A 26242-nucleotide genomic window follows, 5' to 3' on the forward strand; every position below is an offset into this window, starting at 1 on the left:
ATATGGGCTAATAACTATAAAAGCAATCTTCACTCACTAAATGTACTGCAAAAAAGGCCAGTAAGGATAATTCATAATGCCGCCTACAGAGAACATACTAACTCCTTATTTCTAAAATCACAAATACTTCAACTTGCTGATATAGTTCATCTTCAAACAGCTAAAATAATGCATAAGGCTAAAAATAACCAATTAGCTAAAAATGTCATTCAATACTTCTCTACAACACTCTTAAAAATGCTGGGTTATTTTTTTGACCCAATCGCTGGGTTGAGCCTGTTGGGTCATTTAATTGGGTTATTTTTATTGAGTTGGGTATTCTGAGAACCCAATTCGCTGGGTTATCTCTGTTGGGTGCTGAGTTATTTGCTGCTGGGTTGTGATTTCCATTATATTGTGCTGGGTTATTTTGGACAACCCAAAGCGTTGGGTAGAATTTTGAACACGCGCAACAAAGCCCCGCCCACAAACTTACTTCGTTCGGACCCCACATTTCATCTGAGGAGACCAATTTCAGCACGGAGCAAGGTTTGTTACATGCCCACTATTGTTTTACCGTAGAATTGACTTTATATTATTATATAAAGCTTCATAAACTTGTTATAATGTAAGTTCGTGAAGCACTGTTGAGTACTAGCTTCAGGAATGGATCGGTAACCTTAGCAAACTTCCATTCCCTCCAAAAGTGGCAAGCGAACACATTCGCTGGCGAGCTATGGAGGAACCAAACTATGTTGTTGAAGTTACAAGAGACATGCACTATGTGTGATAGTTATGAGGACAACGTCAGTTATCTCGTCAATTTGCCATTTTATGTGATATCAAGTTAAAGAATCTCGTGAATTAATACGAGCGTGCTGATGAACCGGTGTTTTTTTTAAGCTAGACTGCTGCATGCTAGCGGGCTTCCGTTAGCCACCGATAGTCCACTGTATACTTAGCAGTTTCAACTAGTTTGGGCGCGAATTCGACGACAGTTTTGTAAGTCGCATATAAATGTAGAGAATGCGTTTGGACTACTGAATCTTATTTCATTTCATGGTATGTTTGTTCTTATGGACCCTCTTTGTGATGTTTCAGTTCGCTGAAAAGCATCTATGGATGAGTTTATCAGTTCCAAATTGACTGAGAGGCAGCTACCAGGGCTGATTGAAAGGTAAGTCATCTTCATGCCTTCATTTTATGGGTATTGTTTTACAGTAGCTACTGTGCCTACTATATGTTCTATACATAAGAAATGGCGGTGGGTCAGTCACCGTAGCTTGTACCAATACCCAAAATTTGATTTGATTTTGATTGTGATCCATCTTGTGATTCCAATATATATTGCTGTTATAGTCAAAAAGACAAACTGACAAACCCTCGATGGTACACATTATGATCCCAATTGGTAAAAAAATGTTTGGGGTGTGTTTTTGTGTTTTAAAATAGACCAAGTAAACATAATCGAGACATTTTCTTAATATTATGTTAGGGTTGATTGCAATACAACAACACTGCACAGTTGTGGAACATATTGAAAACAAGACAGTTTTATCAAAAATTGTAATATTATATTATATTATTTAAAACTCATGTTCTCAACAATCTGGTAATGACACCCATAATTGTCCTACAGATGCCAGGGGAGAAGTCGCCCTGACGCTTCTGCCCATCCTGCTCCCTCCGCCTGTGTTTAAAAAGGGCAGGAAATTGGTCCGGGCGAGTATTCAGGAGGTGAAGAGAGCCTTCCTCGATGTTAAGCCCGTAAGTAATTTACCTTTCAATAGAAATTAAAATGTAAATGAATTGTGAAATGACTCCAGTTGTTCTTTTACACAGTTTTAAAGAAGGACTCTTTTTATGAGGAGCTACTTGAAAAGATTGTATTTCGTGGAATGTGTGACAACGTAACATTTGGCTGTGTTTCTCATTTCATGAAGCACTATTCTTACAAGTTGTAACTTGGTGTAAGTTGTTACTCCATAGTGATGTGTGACATGTAAACCACAGACCAAACATAAGACTGGCCAAACCCCCTGAATAAATTGTTGAACAACACGCCATTGAATTTACAGGTGTCATACTTCTCCCTGTAGAATATATATTGAAATAGCTTCAGTAGAGAGCTGATGACAATTGCTCTGCACTGCTAGAAATACTTACAAAATACTTACCCTTTTTTCTTTTCTCATCGTAGGTCGGCGCTAACATGGTGGAATACTTGCAGCAGGCAGAATCGCCTACCCATTTGTGCTGCTGCTCACAGAGCCTCTTGTTCTATGTATATATCACTCTCTCATAGCTGTCCTCTCACCCGTTCTTAAAATGTTATTTTTTTTGTACATAATTTGTTCATATGTGAAGGAAATGTTGTGAGTTGTTATATTTGTATGTTCTGGAAATGTTGAATTTTAATAAATATTTTATTGTTACATTGGTGTCATTATCATTGTAATATATTATTAATAGTATTAGCATACAATAAAAATAAATAAATAATAATTAAAATATATATATAAATATATATGGTATATTGGCAACCCAACTTGCTGGGTTGAAATAACCCAGCCGTGTAGTTAATATGAACCCAGCGTTGGGTCATTTGAACAACCCAATGTACAACCCAATTGTTGGGTTAAGAGAACCAACCCAACTTGTTGGGTTAAAATAACCCAACGCGAGGTTGGTCCTATATTTAACCAGCGTTGGGTTGAAAAACAACCCAGATTGGGTTGTTTTTAACCCAGCATTTTTAAGAGTGAAGAGAGGAGAAATATGATCTCAGGGAAGAAGTACATTTGAAACACTTCTATGCTAGGACTACGTTAAAAAGCCATAGCATTTCAGTATGTGGAATCAAACTATGGAATGGATTGAGTAAGACCCTCAAACAATGCACAACGATGAGCCAATTCAAGAAACAATACAAGCAGTTGATGTTTGCTAAATACAAGGATGAAGAGTCTTGAACCAGTCATGATGTGCTATATATATATCACTATATTGACACTTACTATGGTACCCATTATGTCATTGAATGGTCATATCACCTTGTACTTTGGTATGTGAAAAAAAACACTTTTTTAAATTAAAAAATGAAAAAATAAAAAAAAGGAAATATTAGGAAAGCAGGAAGTGAACAAATGTAACAGTTACTGATGACTTACTATGGTACCCATTATGTCATTGTATGGTCATATCACCTCGTACTCGGTATGTGACAAAAAAAAACCTTTTTTTAGGAAAGCAGGAAGTGAACAAATGTAACAGTTACTGATTGTAAAAGTACCAGATGGAGGGGTAGGATTTAATAAGCTTTGCTTCTTCCTACTCCTTTTGGACATGTGGAACTGTGAACTGATTATGTGATGCATTCAATTGTAATCTGATGCATGTTCAAATGAAATATAACCATTACCATAAATGAATACAGTCTGGATTTTCACAGTAACCACCACACTAATATAGATTTCTATCACACCCACGGTGCCCAACAATAACTGAGAGCAGTTCCAGGCATGTAGCAGGAGGTGCTGTGAAGTTGTGAGGATGAAAATGGAGGCGATTGAGCCGCTGTCATTTCAGGGTCCCACCTCATACACCACAGAAAATGGCTGTAGCAGATCTCTATAAATATATATATATATAACCTGTCAGCGTTCATTCATTTTGCCCACATCAGCAATTCATTGAATCACCACTGAAATACATTTATTACTAATCTTGTCAGCACAGCTGAGAAATGAACTCCCAACCACTGAGCTACAAGGCCATGTATTAAATAACATGGGCTACAATAAACACCTTTACAAATAGTAAGATAATTATGTATTTATAACTTAGGCTACTATAAGCACTTCTACAAATCATACTTCAAAAAAATAATGTATTATATTGGTGAAAGCTACATTCTCGATATTTCTATTTAAGACCATCTGTACCACTTGTGGCGCCTAATTTTTTTGCCACGCCCCTGACTTTGGCACATCCGGAAGTGATTGGCACACACCCTCAGACAAAACTAAAACGCACTTTCGGGCTTTACTAAAGTGAGTAAACAACGAAAAAGTACAAATCATACTTTAAAAAATAATGTATTATATTGGTGAAAGCTACATTTTCAATACATCTATTTAAGACCGTCTGTACCAATTGTGGTGCCTAATTTTTTTTTTTAACCACGCCCTGACTTTGGCACATCCGGAAGTGATTGGCACACACCCTCAGACAAAACTAAAACGCACTTTCGGGCTTTACTAAAGTGAGTAAACAACGAAAAAGTACAAATCATACTTTAAAAAATAATGTATTATATTGGTGAAAGCTACATTTTCAATACATCTATGTAAGACCGTCTGTACCAATTGTGGTGCCTAATGTTTTTTTTTTTAGCCACGCCCTGACTTTGGCACATCCGGAAGTGATTGGCACACACCCTCAGACAAAACTAAAACGCACTTTCGGGCTTTACTAAGGTGAGTAAACAACGAAAAAGTAACTATAAAAACCGTAAACGGTTTAAAAGATGTGTTATATAAAAATCCATAAATTGTATGTGCGTGTTAATTCACACTTGTTTTGACATTTCCTCTCCACGTATATACTAGTCCTTTTACTTCACACTCCTTTCACTTTGTTTCGCTTTATACTATAACTGTGTTGTTCTTGCTACTTAAAATAAATTAAATATCAAGTTGACTTTTTAAAAAGTACAAGAATTAACTTTTGCACCCTTCAAATGTGGGAGCGTTTCTTCGCAATCCTTCCGGTTTGAACATAACCGTCTTGTTGTGATTGACAAACAACCACCGAATGACGTCATACTTATGAAAATGGCTTTAAGTGTGTATTGGATGTGACGACAGGTTCGTGGCTGTGATGTTGAAATGAAGATAGACGAGAAGGTTGTCTCATTTTTTGAATCCAGTGACTCGCCAGTGGACAAAGAAGGATATCTCTTTAAGAAGGTAAGACGTTGACCCCTTCAGAGACGCATTCAATTGTTGTTGGTTTTTTTAATATCATTTTCAAGCAATTGTGTCTGCAATTGTCTACTATGGTCTTTAATGTGCAAAATGTGACACATTTGTTCTTTGTAGTCGCAAATGTCATGTTTGTAATTTTTTTTAACCCTTGATATATCCTTAATCTTTTATAATAATCTTTTATCTTGCCTATTAAAATGCGACCTGGATTTGATGGTACTACATGAAGGAAATCTCGACTTCCCTTATTTTGAGGCGATCTCCTTGTGGGTGTCGAATTGAGGATATGGGCAGACTAAATAACCAAACCGGTATATGAAAACCAGAGTATTTATTCCTGATACAAACAATATCTCATTCATTCATTTTCTACCGCTTTTTCCTCACGAGGGTCGCGTGGGGTGCTGGAGCCTATCCCAGCTGTCTTCGGGGGAGAGGCGGGGTACACCCTGGACTGGTGGCCAGCCAATCACAGGGCACATATAGACAAACAACCATTCACACTCACATTCATACCTATGGACAATTTGGAGTCGCCAATTAACCTAGCATGTTTTTGGAATGTGGGAGGAAACCGGAGTACCCGGAGAAAACCCATGCATGCACGGGGAGAACATGCAAACTCCACACAGAGATGGCCGACGGTGGAATTGAACCCGGGTGTCCTAGCTGTGAGGTCTGTGTGCTAACCACTCGAGCCGTTTTTGTTATCATGTCATAATAGCTAACCACACGACCACCGTGCAGCCCCGTTTTATTTATATATGGGCTCACACTCACATTCATACCTATGGTATCACCAATTAACTATGGAGTTAATTGGAGTTAATTAACCTATGGAGTCGCCAATTAACCTAGCATGTTTTTGGAATGTGGGAGGAAACCGGAGTACCCGGAGAAAACCCACGCATGCACGGGGAGAACATGCAAACTCCACACAGAGATGGCTGAGGGTGGAATTGAACCCTGGTCTCCTAGCTGTGAGGTCTGCGCGCTAACCACTTGACCGCCGTGCCGCCAAACAATATCTAATAATCTTAATTGCATTCCCTGTATTCCAACAGTAAGTCGGGTCTTAGTACAGCGCAGCAGCAAAAAGCACCCTTTCTTTCCCTGCTCGGCTTTTTATACATTTCAAGATTGTGCAAGACGTGGACCAATCAGCACGCACCGCCGCCCTGGTTTCAGCATCACCGGCCCATCTCTGTCTTTCTTGTCAACAAGGACGATGCCAGGACATCTGGAACGTTCTGCGATTTCCTGTGCTGTAAACAAGCCATATTATACATACCAGATATCTCCTGCCTTGGTCATCACTCTAGTTCTCTTGTGTGTGTGTGTGTGTGTGTGTGTGTGTGTGTGTGTGTGTGTGGTGTCAAGGGTCACACTTAGTTTGTCAGTACTTGTGAAACTATGTGTTTGTATTTAACTATGTTAAAGCTATACGCTGCATCGCGTACTAAAAAACATCTTCATATGCTATGTGCTTGAATTTAACTTTATTGTTAGCTCGCCAAAATATGAGCAAATACCTTCATACCTTTTTCCATTCCATACATATTTTACAGCTATCTGCAAGCATGATGGGTGTGTCTTGCCATTGATGTTGGATTCAACTACTTTGTAAATATTGGACCAAAACAGGAAGAAGAAATTATTCTGAACAATGGATGAAAGGAAAGAAACTTTCTCACTGATGTAACAAAACAGGAAATCGTTGCTATTGTCAACCATTGTAAAGCAAAAACATTAACTGACTGTAATGGAATTGAAATGGAAACAATTGAAATCGATGAGATTGCAGATCAGCAACTGATCAGGGTGGCACGGCGGTCGAGTGGTTAGTGCGCAGACCTCACAGCTAGGAGACCAGGGTTCAATTCCACCCTCGGGCATCTCTGTGTTGAGTTTGCATGTTCTCCCCGTGCATGCGTGGGTTTTCTTCGGGTACTCCGGTTTCCTCCCACATTCCAAAAACATGCTAGGTTAATTGGCGACTCCAAATTGTCCATAGGTATGAATGTGAGTGTGAATGGTTGTTTGTCTATATGTGCCCTGTGATTGGCTGGCGACCAGTCCAGGGTGTACCCCGCCTCCTGCCCAAAGAGATAGGGATGGCTGGGATAGGCGACCCTCATGAGGAAAAAGCGGTAGAAAATGAACGAATGAATTGGTCATTCCAGACTGGTAGATTCCCTAAAAAAATGGGAAAAAAACAGCTAAAGTAGTTAAAATTTTCAAAAATAGAGACAAACAAACAAATTGCAAACTACCGACTGGTTTTGTTATTTTCACAATTTTCGAAAATAATTGAGAAGCTATTCATAACAGGTTGGGACGCTGATTAATAAGAATAAGTGACTCGCAGATAACCAATACGGATACAGAGCTAATATTTCAACCTCCGTGGCACTGATCGAAATGCTGACAAAAGCCTTCGACACAATGAATCACAACATCCTAACAAGAAAATCACAATGGTACGGAATCAGAGGATTCGTTTTAGATTGAACCAAAAGCTAACTAGCTATCAGGAAGCAATATGTGAAGATAGGAGAATACACATCTGCAAGTTTAAATATTACATGTGGAGTACCCGGCTGCACGGTGATCGAGTGGTTAGCACGCAGAACTCACAGCTAGGAGACAAGGGTTCAATTCCACCCTCGGCCATCTATGTGTGGAGTTCCCACATTCCAAAAACATGCTAGGTTAATTGGCGACTCCAAATTGTCCATAGGTATGAATGTGAGTGTGAATGGTTGTTTGTCTATATGTGCCCTCTGATTGGCTGGCCACCAGTCCAGGGTGTACGAAGAAGGCTGGGATAGGCTCCAGCACCCCCGCGACCCTCGTGAGGATAAGCGGTAGAAAATGAATGAATTAATTAATTAATGTAACATTTACAGGGCTTCTTGGCTGCACGGTGGTCGAGTGGTTAGCGCACAGGCCCCACAGCTAGTAGACCTGAGTTCAATTCCACCCTTGGCCATCTCTGTGTGGAGTTTGCATGTTCTCCCCGTGCATGCGTGGGTTTTCTCCAGGTACTCCGGTTTCCTCCCACATTCCAAAAACATGCTAGGTTAATTGGCAACTCCAAATTGTCCATAGGTATGAATGTGAGTGTGAATGGTTGTTTGTCTATATGTGCCCTGTGATTGGCTGGTGACCAGTCCAGGGTGTACCCCACCTCTCGCCTGAAGACAGCTGGGATAAGCTCCAGCACCCCTACAGCGACCCTCGTGAGGAAAAGCGGTAGAAAATGAATGAATGTGGAGTACCCCAGGGGTCAATATTGGGACCAAAACTGTTCAACCTTTATATTAATGACATGTGTAAAATGACAAAACATTTAAAGCTAATGATGATATCACCGCTTAACACACAGTATTTCAGTATGTGGAAGGACTCTTATGTCTATTGTGCTTATTTATTTATTCTACTTTATGATGCTTACTTACTATTATTCATTAGGAATGAGGAAAACGTTGCATTGTTATGATTATTTTCTATTTGTAACTTGTAACTGTTTCATTACCTTGTTACTTGTTACTAGATCCCCTTTAATTTTAGGCACTTGGGCAAAGCCTGCAACATTTAACGTCTCAGCTTCCTAAAAAAAAAGACCTTTATTGACCTTTATTGTCAACCAGGGTGACTTCAGGCCTTCCTACCACAAGCGCTGGTTCATTCTGAAGGGGAACCTCCTCTTCTACAAGGACCACCCGGATGACCGTGACCTCATCGGAGTCATTGTTCTGGAGGGCTGCACCGTCCAGCTGTGTGAGTCCGAGGAGCAGTTTGCCTTCTCGGTGGTGTGGAGCGATCCGGGCTTGCGGCCCTACAAGTTCGCCGCTGACGACCAGGCCAGTCAGGAAGGCTGGATAAAGGCTCTGCTCTCGGCCAACCACAGCTACTTGGCCTTGCTGGTCATGGACCTGGAGAAGAAGTACAGAGGTGAGACAGTCGAAGCTGTTGTTGTTGTTGTTGTTATTCAGTGTGAGCCGCCATTGTTCTGCATTGTTCGGCTGCCACATGCTGATGTGTAATGTAATTCAACTAACACTTGTTATATTGTTTTTAATAGTTATCGTTGTTCCGCTATGAAACTAAATATTACACATAATCAAAACAAGTTGACCCAAAATGAAAGAAATATTCACATTGCATTACACTGATAAGGATATTGTATTGATTAATATTGATTAACCAGCCCACCCTGGTCAAAGGTCAGAACCGTTGTTCTCTACATGAGCTGCTTATCATAGTCAAACATTACATTACCATCACGTTATGGTGCTACAAATTACCTGCAATTCATTCAAAATTAGCATTAGAAAGTAAATAATGCATTTTGGTCAAGTGGTTAGCGCGCAGGCCTCACAGCTAGGAGACCAGGGTTCAATTCCACACTCGGCCATCTCTGTGTGGAGTTTGCATGTTCTCCCCCCCGTGCATGCGTGGGTTTTCTCCGGGTACTCCAGTTTCCTCCCACATTCCAAAAACATGCTAGGTTAATTAGAGACTCCAAATTGTCCATAGGTATGAATGTGAGTGTGAATGGTTGTTTGTCTATATGTGCCCTGTGATTGGCTGGCTGGCCACCTGTCCAGGGTCTACGCCGCCTCTCGCCTGAAGACAGCTGGGATAGGCTCCAGCACCCCAGCACCCTTGTGAGGATAAGAGGTAGAAAATGAATGAATGTATTTAATGTATTGCAGTATTTGATTTGACTAATAATCGGCTATAGTCAACCACAAGACAGCGATCAATTAATTCATTTATGAATTTCTGAAACTTAATGACTGTATTATGGTCTGAGTGGTTAGCGCGTAGGCCACACAGCTAGGAGACCTGAGTTCGATTCCACCCTCGGCCACCTCTGGCCGGGTTTTCTCCGAGTACCCCGCCTCTCGCCCGAAGACAGCTGGGATAGGCTCCAGCAACCCCACAACCGTCGTGAGGAAAATGAATGAATGAATAAATGAGCTGCAAAATGTTACTTATAAATGTTATATAATAAAATATAATAAATAAAAATATAAAATAATTAAAAAATGATAAATAAATGTATTTTTATTTATAGAATTTTTTTCAGATTTTTGTAAAATTTTGTGATTTTTTTTAATTTTGTGAAAGCAAACTCTTCTACCGCTGTAACTGCTAAATTGTGAAACCCAACTGCAAATAAATCACATGGTTATTAAACTTCAAAGTTTGACCCTCCATAAATTGGATTGACTTGAAATTTCTCCTACTGCCCAAGACACTGTATAAAAAACACTCACCGAAACTTGAGTGTTTTGGTGAATCACGTCGAAATTTAGTGCACATATTTAGGGGATTGCCAAGCACGTGTGTCAAATTGGTTGGAAAACATGGCGTCAATGTCTTTGGGACTTTGCATCTACTTGCCCAAAATATAATGTTTTTTTTGCTCATGTTACTTTATTCATGTAAAAAAAAATCTGCTTTCTGTACCTGCAGAGACGTTAGATGCATTATTCAATGACTCCGCCAACGGCGTCGCTACGCCAAACCTCCACGCCACAAAACTGGATCGTCCGTTGAACCAGCGGTCCTCCACTTGGCATCGAGCAGCAGCAGCTACTACTACTACTGTGTCCTCGGGCCCGAGTCGGAGTTCCAACCTGACCCTTCAAACCCCATCTATTCCCCCCAAATCAACCAGCAGGAGATCACCTAAACTTTGGCCCAAGAGGACGGCAAACATGAAGCCTATCGATGGCTCTGCGCCGCCTGGTGGGGAGTGGTTAGTGGTGTGTTCAGGGACGAAGGAGGATTTCAGCAAATTGCATGAAGATTTTGGAAAGGAAATAAAGGACCTCATTGCTGACTGGTCAAGAAGTGTACAAGTCGGCAAAGAAAACTTGATAGACTTCTGAGTGAACGTGTCCAATACATTTTTATAAATCTAATTTCAATAATTCATTCATTCACAGGGCACATGTAGACAAACAACCATTCACACTCACATTCATACCTATGGACAATTTGGAGTCGCCAATTAACCTAGCATGTTTTTGGAATGTGGGAGGAAACCGGAGTACCCGGAGAAAACCCACGCATGCACGGGGAGAACATGCAAACTCCACACAGAGATAGCCGAGGGTGGAATTGAACCCTGGTCTGCTAGCTGTGAGTTCTGCGCGCTAACCACTTGAATGCCATGCCGCCCTAATTTCAATAATAATGAATGCAATTCTTCAATGTTTTATTATGTATGTACACATACCTTGGACATTATTATTATTTTTTATATATGTAGTTGTTTTTTAAATACATGTATTTAATATGTAATTTTTTTTAACAAAAATTATTAATACCCATTTTTTGATGGAGATGAAAATGTACTTTTAAGAATTTTGGGATTGCTTGTATAATGTATGCACATGAACGCAACAATATGCAATAACTCCAATTAAAGTTTTGTAGTACACACAAAATGTTCTAAAATAATAAAATATAATAAATAATAATAATATAAAATATTTTAAAATTATAAATAAATTAATTTTTATTTATAGGATTTTTTTCTGTTTTTTTTTTACATTTTATTTTATTTTGTGAAAGCAAACTCTTCAACCGCTGTAACTGCTAAGTTGTGAAGCCCAACTGCAAATACATCACATGTTACTTTATCCATGTAAATCTGCTTTCATATATTTAATATTAAATTTTTTTTACAAAAATTATTAATACTTATTTTCTGATGGAGATGAAAATTTACTTTTAAGAATTTTGGGCTTGCTTGTATAATGTATGCACATGAATGCAACAATATGCAATAACTCCAATTAAAGATGTGTAGTCCACACAAAATGTTATAAAATAATAAAATATAATAATAATATAATAATATAAAATATTTTAAAATTATAAATAAATTTATTTTTATTTATAGCATTTTTTCAGTTTTTTTAAAAATTTTATTTCATTTTGTGAAAGCAAACTCTTCAACCGCTGTAACTGCTAAATTGTGAAGCCCAACTGCAAATACATCACATGTTACTTTATCCATGTAAATCTGCTTTCATATATTTAATATTTGATTTTTTTTTACAAAAAAAAAATATTAATACCCATTTTCTGATGGGGATGAAAATGTACTTTTAAGAATTTTGGGCTTGCTTGTATAATGTATGCACATGAACGCAACAATATGCAATAACTCCAATTAAAGATTTGTAGTCCGCACAAAATGTTCTAAAATAATAAAATATAATAAATTATAATAATATAAAATATTTTAAAATGATAAATAAATTTATTTTTATTTATAGCATTTTTTCTGTTTTTTTATTTTATTTTATTTTGTGAAAGCAAACTCTTCAACCGCTGTAACTGCTAAATTGTGAAGCCCAACTGCAAATACATCACATGTTACTTTATCCATGTAAATCTGCTTTCATATATTTAATATTTGATTTTTTTTTTTACAAAAAATATTAATACCCATTTTCTGATGGAGATGAAAATGTACTTATAAGAATTTTGGGCTTGCTTGTATAATGTATGCACATGAACGCAATATTAAGCAATAACTCCAATTAAAGATTTGTAGTCCACACAAAATTTTATAAAATAATAAAATATAATAATAATATAAAATATTTAAAAATAATAAATACATTTATTTTTATTTATAGCATTTTTTCTATTTTTTTAAATTTTATTTTGTGAAAGCAAACTCTTCAACCGCTGTAACTGCTAAATTGTGAAGCCCAACTGCAAATACAAAAATTATTAATACCCATTTTCTGATGGGGGATGAAAATGTACTTTTAAGAATTTTGGGCTTGCTTGTATAATGTATGCACATGAACGCAATAATATGCAATAACAATTAAAGATTTGTAGTCCACACAATCTACAAACATGGCCTCTGAATTAATTGTCATACTGACAAAAACTATTTTTTCTGATATTGGAACACTTTAAATTAAATTTAGGTATCAAATATATTCTTAATTGAAGCAGGAATCCAAAAATTGCCTTGAGATGTATTAGAGCTTGTAGTAGGTACATTGAAAAAAAATGGAGTGTCGGGCAAAGCAAGGCGACAAGAATTTTCGAAGTAAGCTAAAATGGCTGAGAAAAAGAACGGTGACGGCAGGACGGCAGGGGGAGGCGAAGTCTATTTCAGTCGGTACAGCTGTCTTGTTTTTATGGTCTTTCTCGCTCGCTCTCTTTTCACCTTCACCATGTCCTCCTCTGCTTGGTGACCTTCTTTAACGAAGCCTTCAATAGGTTCTTGCGACCACTTCAAGTACACTAAAGTCGACTCGGGAAAGCAGTTACCGGTAAAAAAAAGAATGTATATTGATGCAATTAGAAGTATTCAAATGTCCTATCACAACCACCCATAAGTATCGATACATACCTTAACTGGACATTGACATGACTGATGGCAGCCAATGGAGATCATATATGGAGTTAAGTGGGCGGGCTTTGCTGTTGGAAAGCAACTATAACGGGCACGGGGTGAAGCAACCTAAATTAGTGCATTCGAAATAATAAAGTGACATGTGACAAGCGAATGTATTAAATATGTCCGCCGGCTTCTGTGTCATGTTTACATTTCTCACAGGCCTTGTAGTCGCGTGCCACGTCCTGGCGCCGAACCAAAGTCCGTCAGCCAACTGTTTTCAAGTTTCACGGCTGTTTATAAATCCTTCTACTCATCTCTCCCACCGAGACAGGTGATGATGCTAGGATATGCCACTTAAGATGTACTGCTATGAATTGCTTTAAAAACCATAATAATTAGCCAATTGGGGCCATATTTGTCCACACATGTTGGCACGGAAATCACCTCATTCCAAGACTCTCTGATGCCTATTTTGGATCGTCAGTAAACTGATACGACTCCCTACGATCTCCTTGCACCGCCCCTTTTTCACTTACTTTCCCCTGAGCTCTGTTTTCCTGCCAAACCTGATGCCGGGTCTAAAGTTAGCCCCCCAGCGGACCGGTATATAAGGCCCCTAGGGTCCATTGCGTACATGTCAGTCACATCGGCTTGGCGTAGGCTTCTCTTGTTGACCAACAACAACCCAACAAACTTGAGAAATGGTGAGTTTTTTCGTGGAGCGTTAGCAAGAAAGCATCACGTATTGAAACCCCCCCAAAAAAGTCTAATATGTGCTTTACCTTCCATGCCAGGCACCCAAGAAGGCCAAGAGGAGGCAGCAGCAGGGTGAGGGTGGATCCTCCAACGTGTTCTCCATGTTTGAGCAGAGCCAGATCCAGGAGTACAAGGAGGTAACGTCTCTGAGTTCTTATGGGGGTCAGTTGCATGACAGGAGTGGGTGACCCTACTGGAATGTTGCCCAACAGCTGATGGGATTAACAATCAATAGAAGCATTGGATAAATAACATTGGATGCATCAAAGTTGTTATTGTAATCGAACTCGTGTGCTTCTGAACAGCTTTACACAAAAGTGTGAAAGTGTGTCCGATCAAGCATCTACTGTGCGATCCGTGCTATTGTGTTTCGGACAAATTGACGACACGGTGCCTTTGGTATTGAACTCGATAAGTCGGATTGAATGGAAAATTTCTCACACAGCTCAATGCGTTCTAGACTGTAACTCTAACATAGTTTGCCAAATCATCGCAAAATTTGACACACACCTTCAGGCGACTGACGAGCATATGTGTGTCAAATTTGAGCAAGATTGGTTGAAAAAAATATTATTATTATTTTTTTTTTAAACATATCCATTGCAAGAGCCTGTAAGTCATTGAGAATTTGTCTAGTGATTATAAAACATTGAGGATATCTCTATTACATATATGCTAGCATGTCTTCCAAAGCATTTGACCGCAACACATGGGGGGGTTTGGGGGAGGGGGCGGGGGCGCCATAGGTGTTTTTTGCATGATATTTTAGTCCTCACATAGCTCAAGTAGAGCGCAAAGGTGATGGAACATTGCACGCAGAAGAAGAACAGTCAGTCACAAGGCCCAGTGGGGAGGGAGGGGGTGGGACAGCTGTAATCAATACCCCCCCCCCCCTTGTCGAAATGTAATGTAATGCAATGGGCTTGTCTGGCATTCCGAGACCGTTTTAACACCTCCGGAAGACAAGTGGCCGACCAGCTGCCAAGTCCCTGGAAGGTTTCTGCCGCCATCTTTGGTTTCACTGCGGAGAAGTGCAACATTTTTTAATTTACACATGCCAATCATCGCATTATTTTGATTTTTTTTTTATAACTGCTTCTCAAACTGTACGATAACTACTAGTGGCGCTCGGACCGGTGCTGAGATATTAGAGACGATGAAATAATTACACAAATTACAGCTGTATTAACCAAAACATTCCAGACGAATTACAAAAATGGCGGTACTTGCCAAACAAAAGTATTCCTGAGGTGGTACTCGGTGTCAAATATTTGACCACCATCATCTTGTATCACAGGCTTTCACAATCATCGACCAGAACAGAGATGGCATCATCAGCAAGGACGACTTGAGGGATGTGCTGGCCACCATGGGCCAACTGAACGTGAAGAATGAGGAGCTGGAGGCCATGGTGAAGGAGGCCAGCGGCCCCATCAACTTCACCGTCTTCCTCACCATGTTCGGCGAGAAACTGAAGGGTGCGTTGAAAGCGCTGACTTCAACAACTTGCTCTCAATTAGACCAGAGGTTCCAAAACTGAGAGTTGGGGTCCAGAAATGATTGAGCCATCATCAGTTTATGTACATTATATGGTAATGGTAATGGTAATGGTAATAGTAAGGTAATGGTAATAGTAATAGTAATAGTAATGGTAATGGTAATGGTAATGGTAATGGTAATGGTAATGGTAATGGTAATGGTAATGGTAATGGTAATGGTTTAATTTCATTTAAACATGCATCAGATTACAATTGAATGCATCCCATAATCAGTCCCCAGTTCCACATGTCCAAAAGGAGTAGGAAGAAGCAAAGCTTATTAAATCCTACCCCTCCATCTGGTACTTTTACAATCAGTAACTGTTACATTTGTTCACTTCCTGCTTTCCTAATTTAATTTAATTTAATTTAATTTAATTTAATTTAATTTAATTTAATTTAATTTAATTTAATTTAATTTAATTTAATTTAATTTAATTTAATTTAATTTAATTTAATTTAATTTAATTTAATTTAATTTAATTTAATTTAATTTAATTTAATTTAATTTAAACCTTAAACCTTAAACCTTAAACCTTAAACCTTAAACCTTAAACCTTAAACCCTAAACCCTAAACCCTAAACCCTAAACCCTAAACCCTAAACCCTAAACCCTAAACCTTAAACCTTAAACCTTAAACTATATTAGGAAAGCAGGAAGTGAACAAATGTAATGGTTAGTGATTGTAAAAGTAAATTTAATTAAATTAAATTTAATTAAATTAAATTAAATTAAATTAAATTAAATTAAATTTAATTTAATTTAATTTAATTTAATTTAATTTAATTTAATTTAATTTAATTTAATTTAATTTAATTTAATTTAATTTAATTTAATTTAATTTAATTTAATTTAATTTAATTTAATTTAATTTAATTTAATTTAATTTAATTTAATTTAATTTAATTTAATTTAATTTAATTTAATTTAATTTAATTTAATTTAATTTAATTTAATTTAATTTAATTTAATTTAATTTAATTTAATTTAATTTAATTTAATTTAATTTAATTTAATTTAATTTAATTTAATTTAATTTAATTTAATTTAATTTAATTTAATTTAATTTAATTTAATTTAATTTAATTTAATTTAATTTAATTTAATTTAATTTAATTTAATTTAATTTTTGTCACGTACCGAAATACGAGGTGACCATCCAATGACATGACTGGTTCAAGACTCTTCATCCTTGTATTTAGCAAACATCAACTGCTTGTATATATTGTATTGTATATTGTATATATTTATATTACGGCAATACATGATATATTTGTTTAATTTTTTTTATATAGGCGCTGATCCCGAGGACGTTATCGTGAGCGCTTTCAAGGTCCTGGACCCCGAGGCCACTGGCTCCATCAAGAAGGAATTGTAAGCTTGCTATTCCATATTACACCATTTAAAAAAAAAAAAATCCTGGAATTTAGACAGTTTAAATATCAGTAAAGGTCAGCAGAATTGTCTGTGTCTGTAGCTTTAATGCTAATTAGTGTGTGTCTCCAAGAAGGGCTACTTTTTAGTTCATTCATTCATTTTCTACCGCTTATCCTCACGAACAGACGAAGGGTGCTGGAGCCTATCCCAGCTGGTGGTACACCCTGAACTGGTGGCCAGCCAATCACATGGCATATATAGACAAACAACCATTCACACTCACATTCATACCTATGGACAATTTGGAGTCGCCAATTAACCTAGCATGTTTTTGGAATGTGGGAGGAAACCGGAGTACCCGGAGAAAACCCACGCATGCACGGGGAGAACATGCAAACTCCACACAGGGTGGAATTGAACTCAGGTCTCCTAGCTGTGTGGCCTGCATGCTAACCACTCATCCAACTTTTGCATAATCTTTGTCTTATTTTCCTTCTGTAGCCTTGAGGAGCTCCTGACCACCCAGTGCGATCGGTTCACCGCTGAGGAGGTGAGCTTCAATTTCTTGATCGAACCCCAAAACACGATGTGACGTTACGAGCGCATCCATTGTAAGCCATCTCTTTATTTAACGTGTCCTCCAGATGACCAACCTGTGGGCTGCCTTCCCCCCTGATGTGGCTGGCAATGTGGACTACAAAAACATCTGCTACGTCATCACACACGGAGAGGAAAAGGAAGAGTAAAACTTACCTTTCTGCAAAAACCTCCGCCTTAACCCGCCTTACCCAAGCAAAACACACCATCAACTCTCTCCGACGCACACGCACCCACCTAGCCTACTCGTTCCTCTCGCCAGCTAACTCCGGGAAAGAGACTCCTTTTTATCGAGGACTTGAAGGTCGTGGTGGTGTTTGTGTGTGAGTACCAACAACAGGGGAACATGATTATTTTCAAATAAAAAAAAATAATCTTGTGACATTGAAATGAAACACTTTCTTTCTCTCTCTCCATCTCTGTCCCATGCCTCTTTGACCTTTGACCTTTATCCATTCTGTCCATGCGTGTTGAGGCTGGCAGTGCATGCATCATACCTACAAAATGTCATGTATGCATATGCAGTCCAGTGTATACTGTGGCCTTTTAGAATGTACGTATCTTGGGTGCTGTGATGCATGCAAAGTCGTTTACTTGAAACAAGTAAACAGCCTGACCCCCCCATTTTGGTCTGTTAGCCTCAACCTTGCATACAGTTTTTAATGGATTCCTCCTTTTTTTGTGACAGAGAAGAATGTGCACTAGAATAGTCTGCCAACTTTTCTCTTTTACAGTTAGGAAGTACTAAAACTGCGGGGATTTTATGAATTTTTGCAGTTTTAAATGAACATAAAGGACAGAGATGGTGAAAGATGAGGAAGGAGGAAGGGGGGGGGGCTGGAAAGTAAAAGTTTCTTCTTGCCCTCTTGCTGCTGCTGTTGTGACTGTCTGTTTCTCCACTGTAACAAAGAAAGAAGTACAAATAAATCCACTATCTTTCGTACAATATTGTGTCTTTTGGTTTAAAATTGGGGTATGGGCCCCCCCAAGTCCCGGAATAGAGCGATGGCCACACACTGACTGCAATATGTATCATGATGCTTTTCATTTTTGGAAGTGGATCCATGTTCAGGTGAAGAAGGTGTGCAACAACATGTCAGTTAGTTTCATTGCAAAAAAAAAATAAGTTAGTTTAATTGCAGTTTCATTGAGTCTGTCGGAATAGCAAAAAGAAAAAAATAAACAATGTTATGACAGAAATTCAAATACAAACTATTTTTTTTTATTATTATTTTTGTTTAAATTTAGTGTTAGTCCTGACACGTCACTGCTAAGTAGCCACTTTCTTTTTTATATATAAATTTTTTTTAATTACAAATTTCAATTACAAAACAGTATAAGCAGAATTGCAATAATACAGAACAATAATATAGATAAGAACAAGTAAATAACAAAGGATATTGCTTGAAAATAAGAACAACAAAAATAAAAAACAAAAATAGAAAACGTGTCACTTAAGCTTGTTCTTCATAAGAATTGTTTTTAGAACGTTCTCCAATGTATGAAAAGTTTTTACTGCTTTTCTGTTTCTTATTATCAGCTCCAGTGATTCATATAATATCTTCAGTTCAGAAGTAGCCGCTTTCAAATGAACGCTGTCCCATACCGGGTCACGTGACGTTACCAGGAAGTAACCAGAACCAGGAACAAACGCATTCCCTCTTCAAAATAAAACATTATTGTCGCTATTTAGCAATAAAACACACCACTATAGAAACGACTGTTAATTTTTATACATGTATAAGACTTTACTGTTAACTTTAAATAAAAATATATTGCTTTAGCAACAAAAAACAGGGACAATAACATACCGGATACATTTATTTTGGAGTTTTCATTCAGAAAGGAGGGTTGTGCGTGATATTTGACCACCAACCAAAGGAGCAAGGGGCTACTGTGTGGGTATCACTCGAACAGACTATTATCGCCCACAACCCACACCTCAAAGCTAAATGGCGGTTTGGTGATGTGGACCGTTGGTTATGGACTCCCTCCATATCGCTGTCGCCTCGCCGTGCCTTCGTGAGTCCCGACGGGCCGAAGTAGCCGCTTTCAAATGAACGCTGTCCCATTACCGGGTCACGTGACGTTACCAGGAAGTAACCAGAACCAGGAACAAAACGCATTCTCTTTTCAAAATAAAACATTATTGTCGCTATTTAGCAATAAAACACACCACTATAGAAACGACTGTTATTTTTTATACATGTATAAGAGTTTACTGTTGACTTTAGATAAAAATATTTTGCTTTAGCAACAAAAAAACAGGGACAATAACATACCGAATACATTTATTTTGTAGTTTCATTCAGAAAGGAGGGTTGTGCGTGATATTTGACCACCAACCAAAGGAGCAAGGGGCTACTGTGTGGGTATCACTCTAACAGACTATTATCGCCCACAACCCACATCTCAAAGCTAAATGGCGGTTTGGTGATGTGGACCGTTGGTTACGGACTCCCTCCATATCGCTGTCGCCTCGCCGTGCCTTCGTGAGTCCTGACGGGCCGAAGTAGCCGCTTTCAAATGAACGCTGTCCCATACCGGGTCATGTGACGTTACCAGGAAGTAACCAGAACCAGGAACAAAACGCATTGCCTCTTCAAAATAAAACATTATTGTCGCTATTTAGCAATAAAACACATCACTATGGAAACGACTGTTAATTTTTATACATGTATAAGAGTTTACTGTTGACTTTAGATTAAAATATATTGCTTTAGCAACAAAAACAGGGACAATGGCATACTGAATACATTTATTTTGGAGTTTCATTCAGAAAGGAGGGTTGTGCGTGATATTTGACCACCACCAAAGGAGCAAGGGGCTACTGTGTGGGTATCACTCTAACAGACTATTATCACCCACAACCCACATCTCAAAGCTAAATGGCGGTTTGGTGATGTGGACCGTTGGTTACGGACTCCCTCCATACCGCTGTCGCCTCGCCGTGCCTTCGTGAGTCCTGACGGGCCGAGACCCACCATGGCCTCGCCGTCAACCCACTGCACATCTGTCAGACCGTCCGCTGTGGTGCCGGTGGTCCTCGTCGTGCTCCTGATAATATCGGCGACCACTGTACATTCCTCCCAGGGCGACAAAGAACCGGTGTACCGAGACTGCGTGAAACAGTGTGTCCAAACCAACTGCACCGGAGCTCGGCTAAGGTGGTACCAGACAGCCCAGCCGCAGTATATGGCGCTGACAGGTGAGATGCTGTTGTTGTTGTTAGCGGGCGTGTTTACTTGCTACATTCCAACACTTGCTAAATTAGCATTTGCTCAACAAACTCTTCTCATTTAATCGTAATTAGTGTTAATTATCTCACGGGAATGTAAGGAAATTGAAGACCGAAAAATGGATATATAAACAAAACAGCTAGTTTCCTTTATCATGACCACAAACTATTATATCGTCTTTGTTAACAGCTAAAGTCATTAATGATAGCTAGCTAGCACCTCCATGTAGGACAGAAACACGCTTTAAACCGGTTTTTCTTGCATTTCTACTTGTATCTATAGTGTATCTCAGTCATTCTGGTTTTATCACTAACAAAGTATGGTGAAAGGAGAGGATTAAAACTGGGCCTTAACTCAGTTACCCATGCCCATCATGAATTGGTGTCCAAAGTCCGGGCCAGGGGCCGTGTGTAACACACAGCTAGCTTTTTATCGGCACATTGAATATTCTAGGAATAGGGTTGGGTATTTTAAGTGGCACCCAGATCTGTGTCTTTTTGTCTGGTCTAAAAATAATAATGTGACTTATTAGCAAGTTAGGACGAGAGGTGGGCAATGCTATCAATTGTGGTATAGATGAATCCATCTGGTACTTTTACAATCAGTAACTGTTACATTTGTTCACTTCCTGCTTTCCTAATATAGTTCAAGGTTTTTTTTTGTTTTTTTTATTTTAATTTTTATTTAATTTAATTTTTTAATGTACTTTTTTAATGTAATTTTTTTGAAATTACATTTTCAAAAATTATATATTTTTTAAAAATAATTTAATTTATTTTTTTTGGGACATTAAATGTAGTGTAATTTTGCAGTTAAAATAAAACATAAATTCAAATACAAAGATATAAATAAAATATTATTTTAACCAAATGAAATGATATTATGTACATGGACAAATTTACTTGAATAATTACCTAATTTATTTATTTATTTTTTATTTTTTTATTTTATTTTTGTCACGTAATGACCATCCAATGACATAATGGGTACCATAGTAAGTGTCAATATAGTGATATATATATAGCACATTATGACTGGTTCAAGACTCTTCTTCATGGTAATAATAATAATAATAATAATAATAATAATAATAATAATAATAATAATAATAATAATAAAATTTATTTGTATAGCGCTTTTCAGAGTACTCTAAGATGCTTTACAGTAGAGAATAAAAATAGAAAACAGAGTAAATAATGCATTAAAATACAATATCCAAACATTAATTCAGAGCTAAAACAAGGCTAAAAGTGGGGCGGGGTGCAGCAGTCGGGTATAAAAAGTTAGACATTAAAAACAGATTTAAACAGGTGGGTTTTGAGTTGTTTTTTAAAGGTGGGAAGGTCATAGAGGCAAAGAATTCCAGAGGGTGGGGGCAGCGATGGAGAAGGCTTTGTCTCCCCAGGTTATAATGACAATAAAACACAGGATATTACTGTTAGCACATGATTGACAAGTATATTTAGCAGAATAGGGGATATTTAAATGTCAGATTCCTTGTCTTTTAGGTTGGACTTGTCGTGATGACTGTCGCTATGAGTGCATGTGGACCACAGTGGGTCTTTACCAAGCTGGGGGGTACAGGGTCCCGCAGTTCCACGGCAAGGTTAAAAAATCTGTATTATTACGATTAAAACCATACACTGTATCTTCATGGCAAGATGGAACCCTGACAAAGATAATAATAATATGTGTGTTTCTGTTCTTAGTGGCCGTTTGCTCGCTTTCTTTGCTTCGAGGAGCCGGCGTCCGCCCTCGCTTCTCTCCTCAACGGCCTGGCCTGCCTTCTCATGCTGCTGCGCTACAGGAGCACCGTACCACGACAAAGCCCCATGTTCCACACCATCAACGCCTTCTCTTTGGTTCGGCTATCCCTTTTTCATTTAATCCTATTTTCCTAATATTTCCTAATCATAAACAACTCCTTATTCCAATGTATATTTTTCACAGGTGTCCCTCAACGCCTGGTTCTGGTCCACAGTGTTCCACACACGGGACACCTTCCTCACTGAGGTAAAATGTCACCCAGCCTGGTATGGTTTTGTTAAATATGTTCCTGCTGAGAGGTGTTCTGCACTTTAATTGACTTAGGAGCTTAGCTAATGAGTAAGGTCCTAATGCTAATTACTTAGAAGCTTTCCAGCACTGGAGCATCGATCTTGATCTTGATCTTGCTTTGTGTTCCTTTGCAGAAAATGGATTATTTCTGTGCTACAGCAGTAATTCTCTACTCCATTTATTTATGCTGTGTCAGGTAATTATTCAAGTCAATTTGTCCATGTACATAATTTCAGTTCATTTGGTTCAAATATTTTTTATTTATATCTTTGTATTTGAATTTATGTTTTATTTTAACTGCTAAACTGCACTACATTTAATGTAATTTCATATCGTTTGGTTTGTTGCTATTGTGTAGTTAAGATTATATAAGTGTTTCAAATTGAGTTCTTATTAGGAGAAATATGATTTCAGGGAAGAAGTACATTTGAAACACTTCTATGCTAGGACTACGTTAAAAAGCCATAGCATTTCAGTATGTGGAATCAAACTATGGAATGGATTGAGTAAGACCCTCAAACAATGCACAACGATGAGCCAATTCAAGAAACAATACAAGCAGTTGATGTTTGCTAAATACAAGGATGAAGAGTCTTGAACCAGTCATGATGTGCTATATATATATCACTATATTGACACTTACTATGGTACCCATTATGTCATTGGATGGTCATATTACCTCGTACTTCGGTACGTGACAATTTTTTTTTATTAAAAAAATAAAAAAAATGTATAGGTAATTATTCAAGTAAATTTGTCCAAGTACATAATTTCATTTCATTTGGTTAAAATAATATTTTATGTATATCTTTGTATTTGAATTTATGTTTTATTTTGTTCATTTGTTCACTTCCTGCTTTCCTTTTTTTAATTTTTTAAAAACGTAATTTTTAATTTAAAAATTTAAATTTTTAATTTAATTTAAAATTAATTTAAAATTGATTTAAAAATTTAAATTTGAAATTTAATTTTAAATTAAATGAAAAAAATTAAATTAAATTAAAATAAAAAAACAAAAAAACCTAAAACTAGATTTTGTTCACTTCCTGCTTTCCTAATATAGTTTAAGGTTGTTTTTTTTTTCATTTTAATTTATTAAATTTTTAATTTAAAAAATAAAATTTTTAATTTAATTTAAAATTAATTTAAAAGTAATTTAAAATTTTGAAATTCAAAATTTAATTTAAAATTAAATGAAAAAAAATAAAATTAAAATTAAAAAAACAAAAAAAAACTAGATTAGGAAAGCAGGAAGTGAACAAATGTAACAGTTACTCATTGTAAAAGTACCAGATGGAGGGGTAGGATTTAATAAGCTTTGCTTCTTCCTACTCCTTTTGGACATGTGGAACTGTGAACTGATTATGTGATGCATTCAATTGTAATCTGATGCATGTTCAAATGAAATAAAACCATTACCATTACCATAAATGACATATGTTTTTTCCCCGCCTGCATGTCTTTTCCAGAACGTTGGGTCTGAGGCATCCGGGGGTGTCCAGCATCGTGGGGGTGCTGCTCATATTGGCCTTCACGTCGCACGTTTCCTACCTGACATTCGTCAGTTTTGACTACGGCTACAACATGGCTGCTAACGTCACTATCGGTAGGACTGTGTGGCTGCTATTTATAAGCGTAGAAGTATATGTAAAAGATGACATTTTTGTATTGCGTATGATTGATTTAAAGGCATGGTGAACCTCCTGTGGTGGCTGTGCTGGTGCTGGAGGAACAGACGTACGCTGCCCTACTGGTGGAAGTGTGGCCTGGTGGTGCTGCTGCTTCACGGTCTGGCACTGCTGGAGCTCCTCGACTTCCCACCGCTGCTCTGGGTCCTGGATGCACACGCGGTTTGGCACCTGAGCACCATACCTGTGCACTTCCTTTTCTACAGGTCCTCCTCTTTTTTTCTTCCTGTTTGATTTCGATTTTCAAAAACATCAACTCAAACTGTCCGTCTTCTTCTTTGTCCCTCCCCCATATTCAGTTTCCTGATTGACGACAGCCTCTACTTATTAAACACAGAGAAGCTGGGTGTCAAAGTCGAGTAGGAGCACCGCTGCACCCTCCCCAAACATGGAAGCCGGACTTAAACCAGACTTAAAGTAGCTCCGCCTCCCTAAATGACCTGCATGACACCTTCCACCTCCATCAGGCACAAATGTTTACATTTTTCTTGTTTTATTTTGTGTATTTATTTTTTTTATATGATCATAATAACATTTGCCTTATCATTCATCCCAAGTGGAAAACGGTGTAAGAGAATTTTCAAGCTTTGGGCATGAACTCATGAAGATTTTTTTTTACTTTGCACGAATGCAGTTGAATGCAGTTTGTGCCGGCTGTCGATAGGTGGCGACAAATCACCTTCAGCGTGTGTTTAGGGGACATGGGTGCCAAAAGTGGTGCCCTCAGTCCCGTGGATTGTTCTAGAAAGAATGAAAGGTGGGTGGGGGGGTTATGTTTGAAGGTTTTATTTTTAGCTGACAGTGATATTTCTCTTCCACCCTTTATTTTGTGCCTCTTTTGCTGCTTTTTAAAATCACATCTCAATTATTTAAGTACATTTTTGTCACTTTGCTCGCTTAATTATTTTTAAATTTTATGTGTTTTGACCTGGGTGGGCTGTGCGTGTTTATCATTTTATTCACCTGGAATGCCTTTTAGTGTGGAAAAACAGTGTTTGAATGATGATTGATAATAGATTTTGATTTACTGCAGTATAGCAAACACTTCATCCTCCATTTTACTGCTTGTAAAATGAGCTGTAGTGATAGCATGAACGTTCCCACCCCACCCTGAACCCCCCCTGCTTCATTTTTCTTTTTCCATATGTGCATTTTAGGGATGCTTGCATGTTTTGTTTTGTTTGTGAGTCCACGGTCAAGCCTTTGTTAGCTCTGCTTGACATTGCGGACAATGGCCACTACAGTGTGTTGTTTTTTTGTTCTGTTGTTCGACACATCTAGATGGTCCCTAAACCCTTTCTGTGTGTAAATGTACTGTACGGTTTTAAAGTACACAATACTGTACATCAAATGAATGCAGTTGAATACATCAGCCGTGCAGTGGAGCCTTTTTCAACCCCTCTGAAATGAATTTATTTTTATTTTTTTTACCCACTATAGGTACCAAAACAGCCCCACCCAGAAATGTGTCTTAAAAATGTATATAAAATTGTTTTCACTTTCATCACATCAAATTTTAAGAAGTTTAAATGTAAACAGAGAATTATTTTTCTTTTAAAAAAAAAACGTTTTATGCCCTTTGTGTCAAAAGAGAGGGAATGGAGATTTGGCGCCCCCTGGTGGTTGGTT

At 37.8% G+C, this 26242-nt stretch overlaps 3 protein-coding genes and 1 long non-coding RNA gene across 4 annotated transcripts; all 4 read left to right on the top strand.

The window, feature by feature from the left end:
• Positions 1-233: 233 nt before the first annotated feature.
• On the top strand, positions 234-2623 carry LOC131109688 (uncharacterized). Its single transcript, XR_009120772.1, has 4 exons — positions 234-528; positions 1081-1156; positions 1619-1746; positions 2180-2623. It is a non-coding gene; the product is annotated as an uncharacterized LOC131109688 (long non-coding RNA).
• A 1749-nt stretch (positions 2624-4372) lies between these two features.
• Positions 4373-12379, top strand: LOC131110029 (sesquipedalian-1-like). Its single transcript, XM_058062671.1, has 4 exons — positions 4373-4457; positions 4848-4949; positions 8621-8924; positions 10455-12379. Exons 2-4 carry the CDS (start codon positions 4869-4871, stop codon positions 10871-10873), a joined length of 804 nt encoding a protein of 267 aa, XP_057918654.1. The 5' UTR covers positions 4373-4457; positions 4848-4868; the 3' UTR covers positions 10874-12379.
• Positions 12380-13969: 1590 nt separating this feature from the next.
• On the top strand, positions 13970-18598 carry mylpfb (myosin light chain, phosphorylatable, fast skeletal muscle b). The gene is made up of 6 exons (XM_058061574.1): positions 13970-14063; positions 14154-14252; positions 15413-15593; positions 16950-17028; positions 17533-17581; positions 17676-18598. Exons 1-6 carry the CDS (start codon positions 14061-14063, stop codon positions 17775-17777), a joined length of 513 nt encoding a protein of 170 aa, XP_057917557.1. The 5' UTR covers positions 13970-14060; the 3' UTR covers positions 17778-18598.
• Positions 18599-20386: 1788 nt separating this feature from the next.
• pgap3 (post-GPI attachment to proteins phospholipase 3) lies at positions 20387-25982 on the top strand. Its single transcript, XM_058061660.1, has 8 exons — positions 20387-20836; positions 22376-22473; positions 22577-22729; positions 22818-22880; positions 23060-23121; positions 24395-24531; positions 24615-24819; positions 24913-25982. The coding sequence occupies exons 1-8, from the start codon at positions 20614-20616 to the stop codon at positions 24974-24976; spliced, it is 1005 nt and encodes a 334-aa protein (XP_057917643.1). The 5' UTR covers positions 20387-20613; the 3' UTR covers positions 24977-25982.
• The last annotated feature ends 260 nt before the right edge of the window (positions 25983-26242 follow it).

The sequence above is a fragment of the Doryrhamphus excisus genome, chromosome 22, assembly GCF_030265055.1.
Source record: "Doryrhamphus excisus isolate RoL2022-K1 chromosome 22, RoL_Dexc_1.0, whole genome shotgun sequence".
Taxonomy (NCBI): domain Eukaryota; kingdom Metazoa; phylum Chordata; class Actinopteri; order Syngnathiformes; family Syngnathidae; genus Doryrhamphus; species Doryrhamphus excisus.

Excerpts from the sequence above, each read along its gene's own strand:
- LOC131110029 (XM_058062671.1), top strand. The coding sequence starts at position 4,869 with ATGAAGATAGACGAGAAGGTTGTCTCATTTTTTGAATCCAGTGACTCG. Across the intron at positions 4,950-8,620 it reads AAGGATATCTCTTTAAGAAG|GGTGACTTCAGGCCTTCCTA; the intron begins GTAAGACGTTGA and ends ATTGTCAACCAG. Across the intron at positions 8,925-10,454 it reads CCTGGAGAAGAAGTACAGAG|AGACGTTAGATGCATTATTC; the intron begins GTGAGACAGTCG and ends CTGTACCTGCAG.
- mylpfb (XM_058061574.1), top strand. Across the intron at positions 14,253-15,412 it reads AGATCCAGGAGTACAAGGAG|GCTTTCACAATCATCGACCA; the intron begins GTAACGTCTCTG and ends CTTGTATCACAG. Across the intron at positions 15,594-16,949 it reads GTTCGGCGAGAAACTGAAGG|GCGCTGATCCCGAGGACGTT; the intron begins GTGCGTTGAAAG and ends TTTTTTATATAG.
- pgap3 (XM_058061660.1), top strand. The coding sequence starts at position 20,614 with ATGGCCTCGCCGTCAACCCACTGCACATCTGTCAGACCGTCCGCTGTG. Across the intron at positions 24,532-24,614 it reads GGCTGCTAACGTCACTATCG|GCATGGTGAACCTCCTGTGG; the intron begins GTAGGACTGTGT and ends ATTGATTTAAAG. Across the intron at positions 24,820-24,912 it reads GTGCACTTCCTTTTCTACAG|TTTCCTGATTGACGACAGCC; the intron begins GTCCTCCTCTTT and ends CCCCATATTCAG.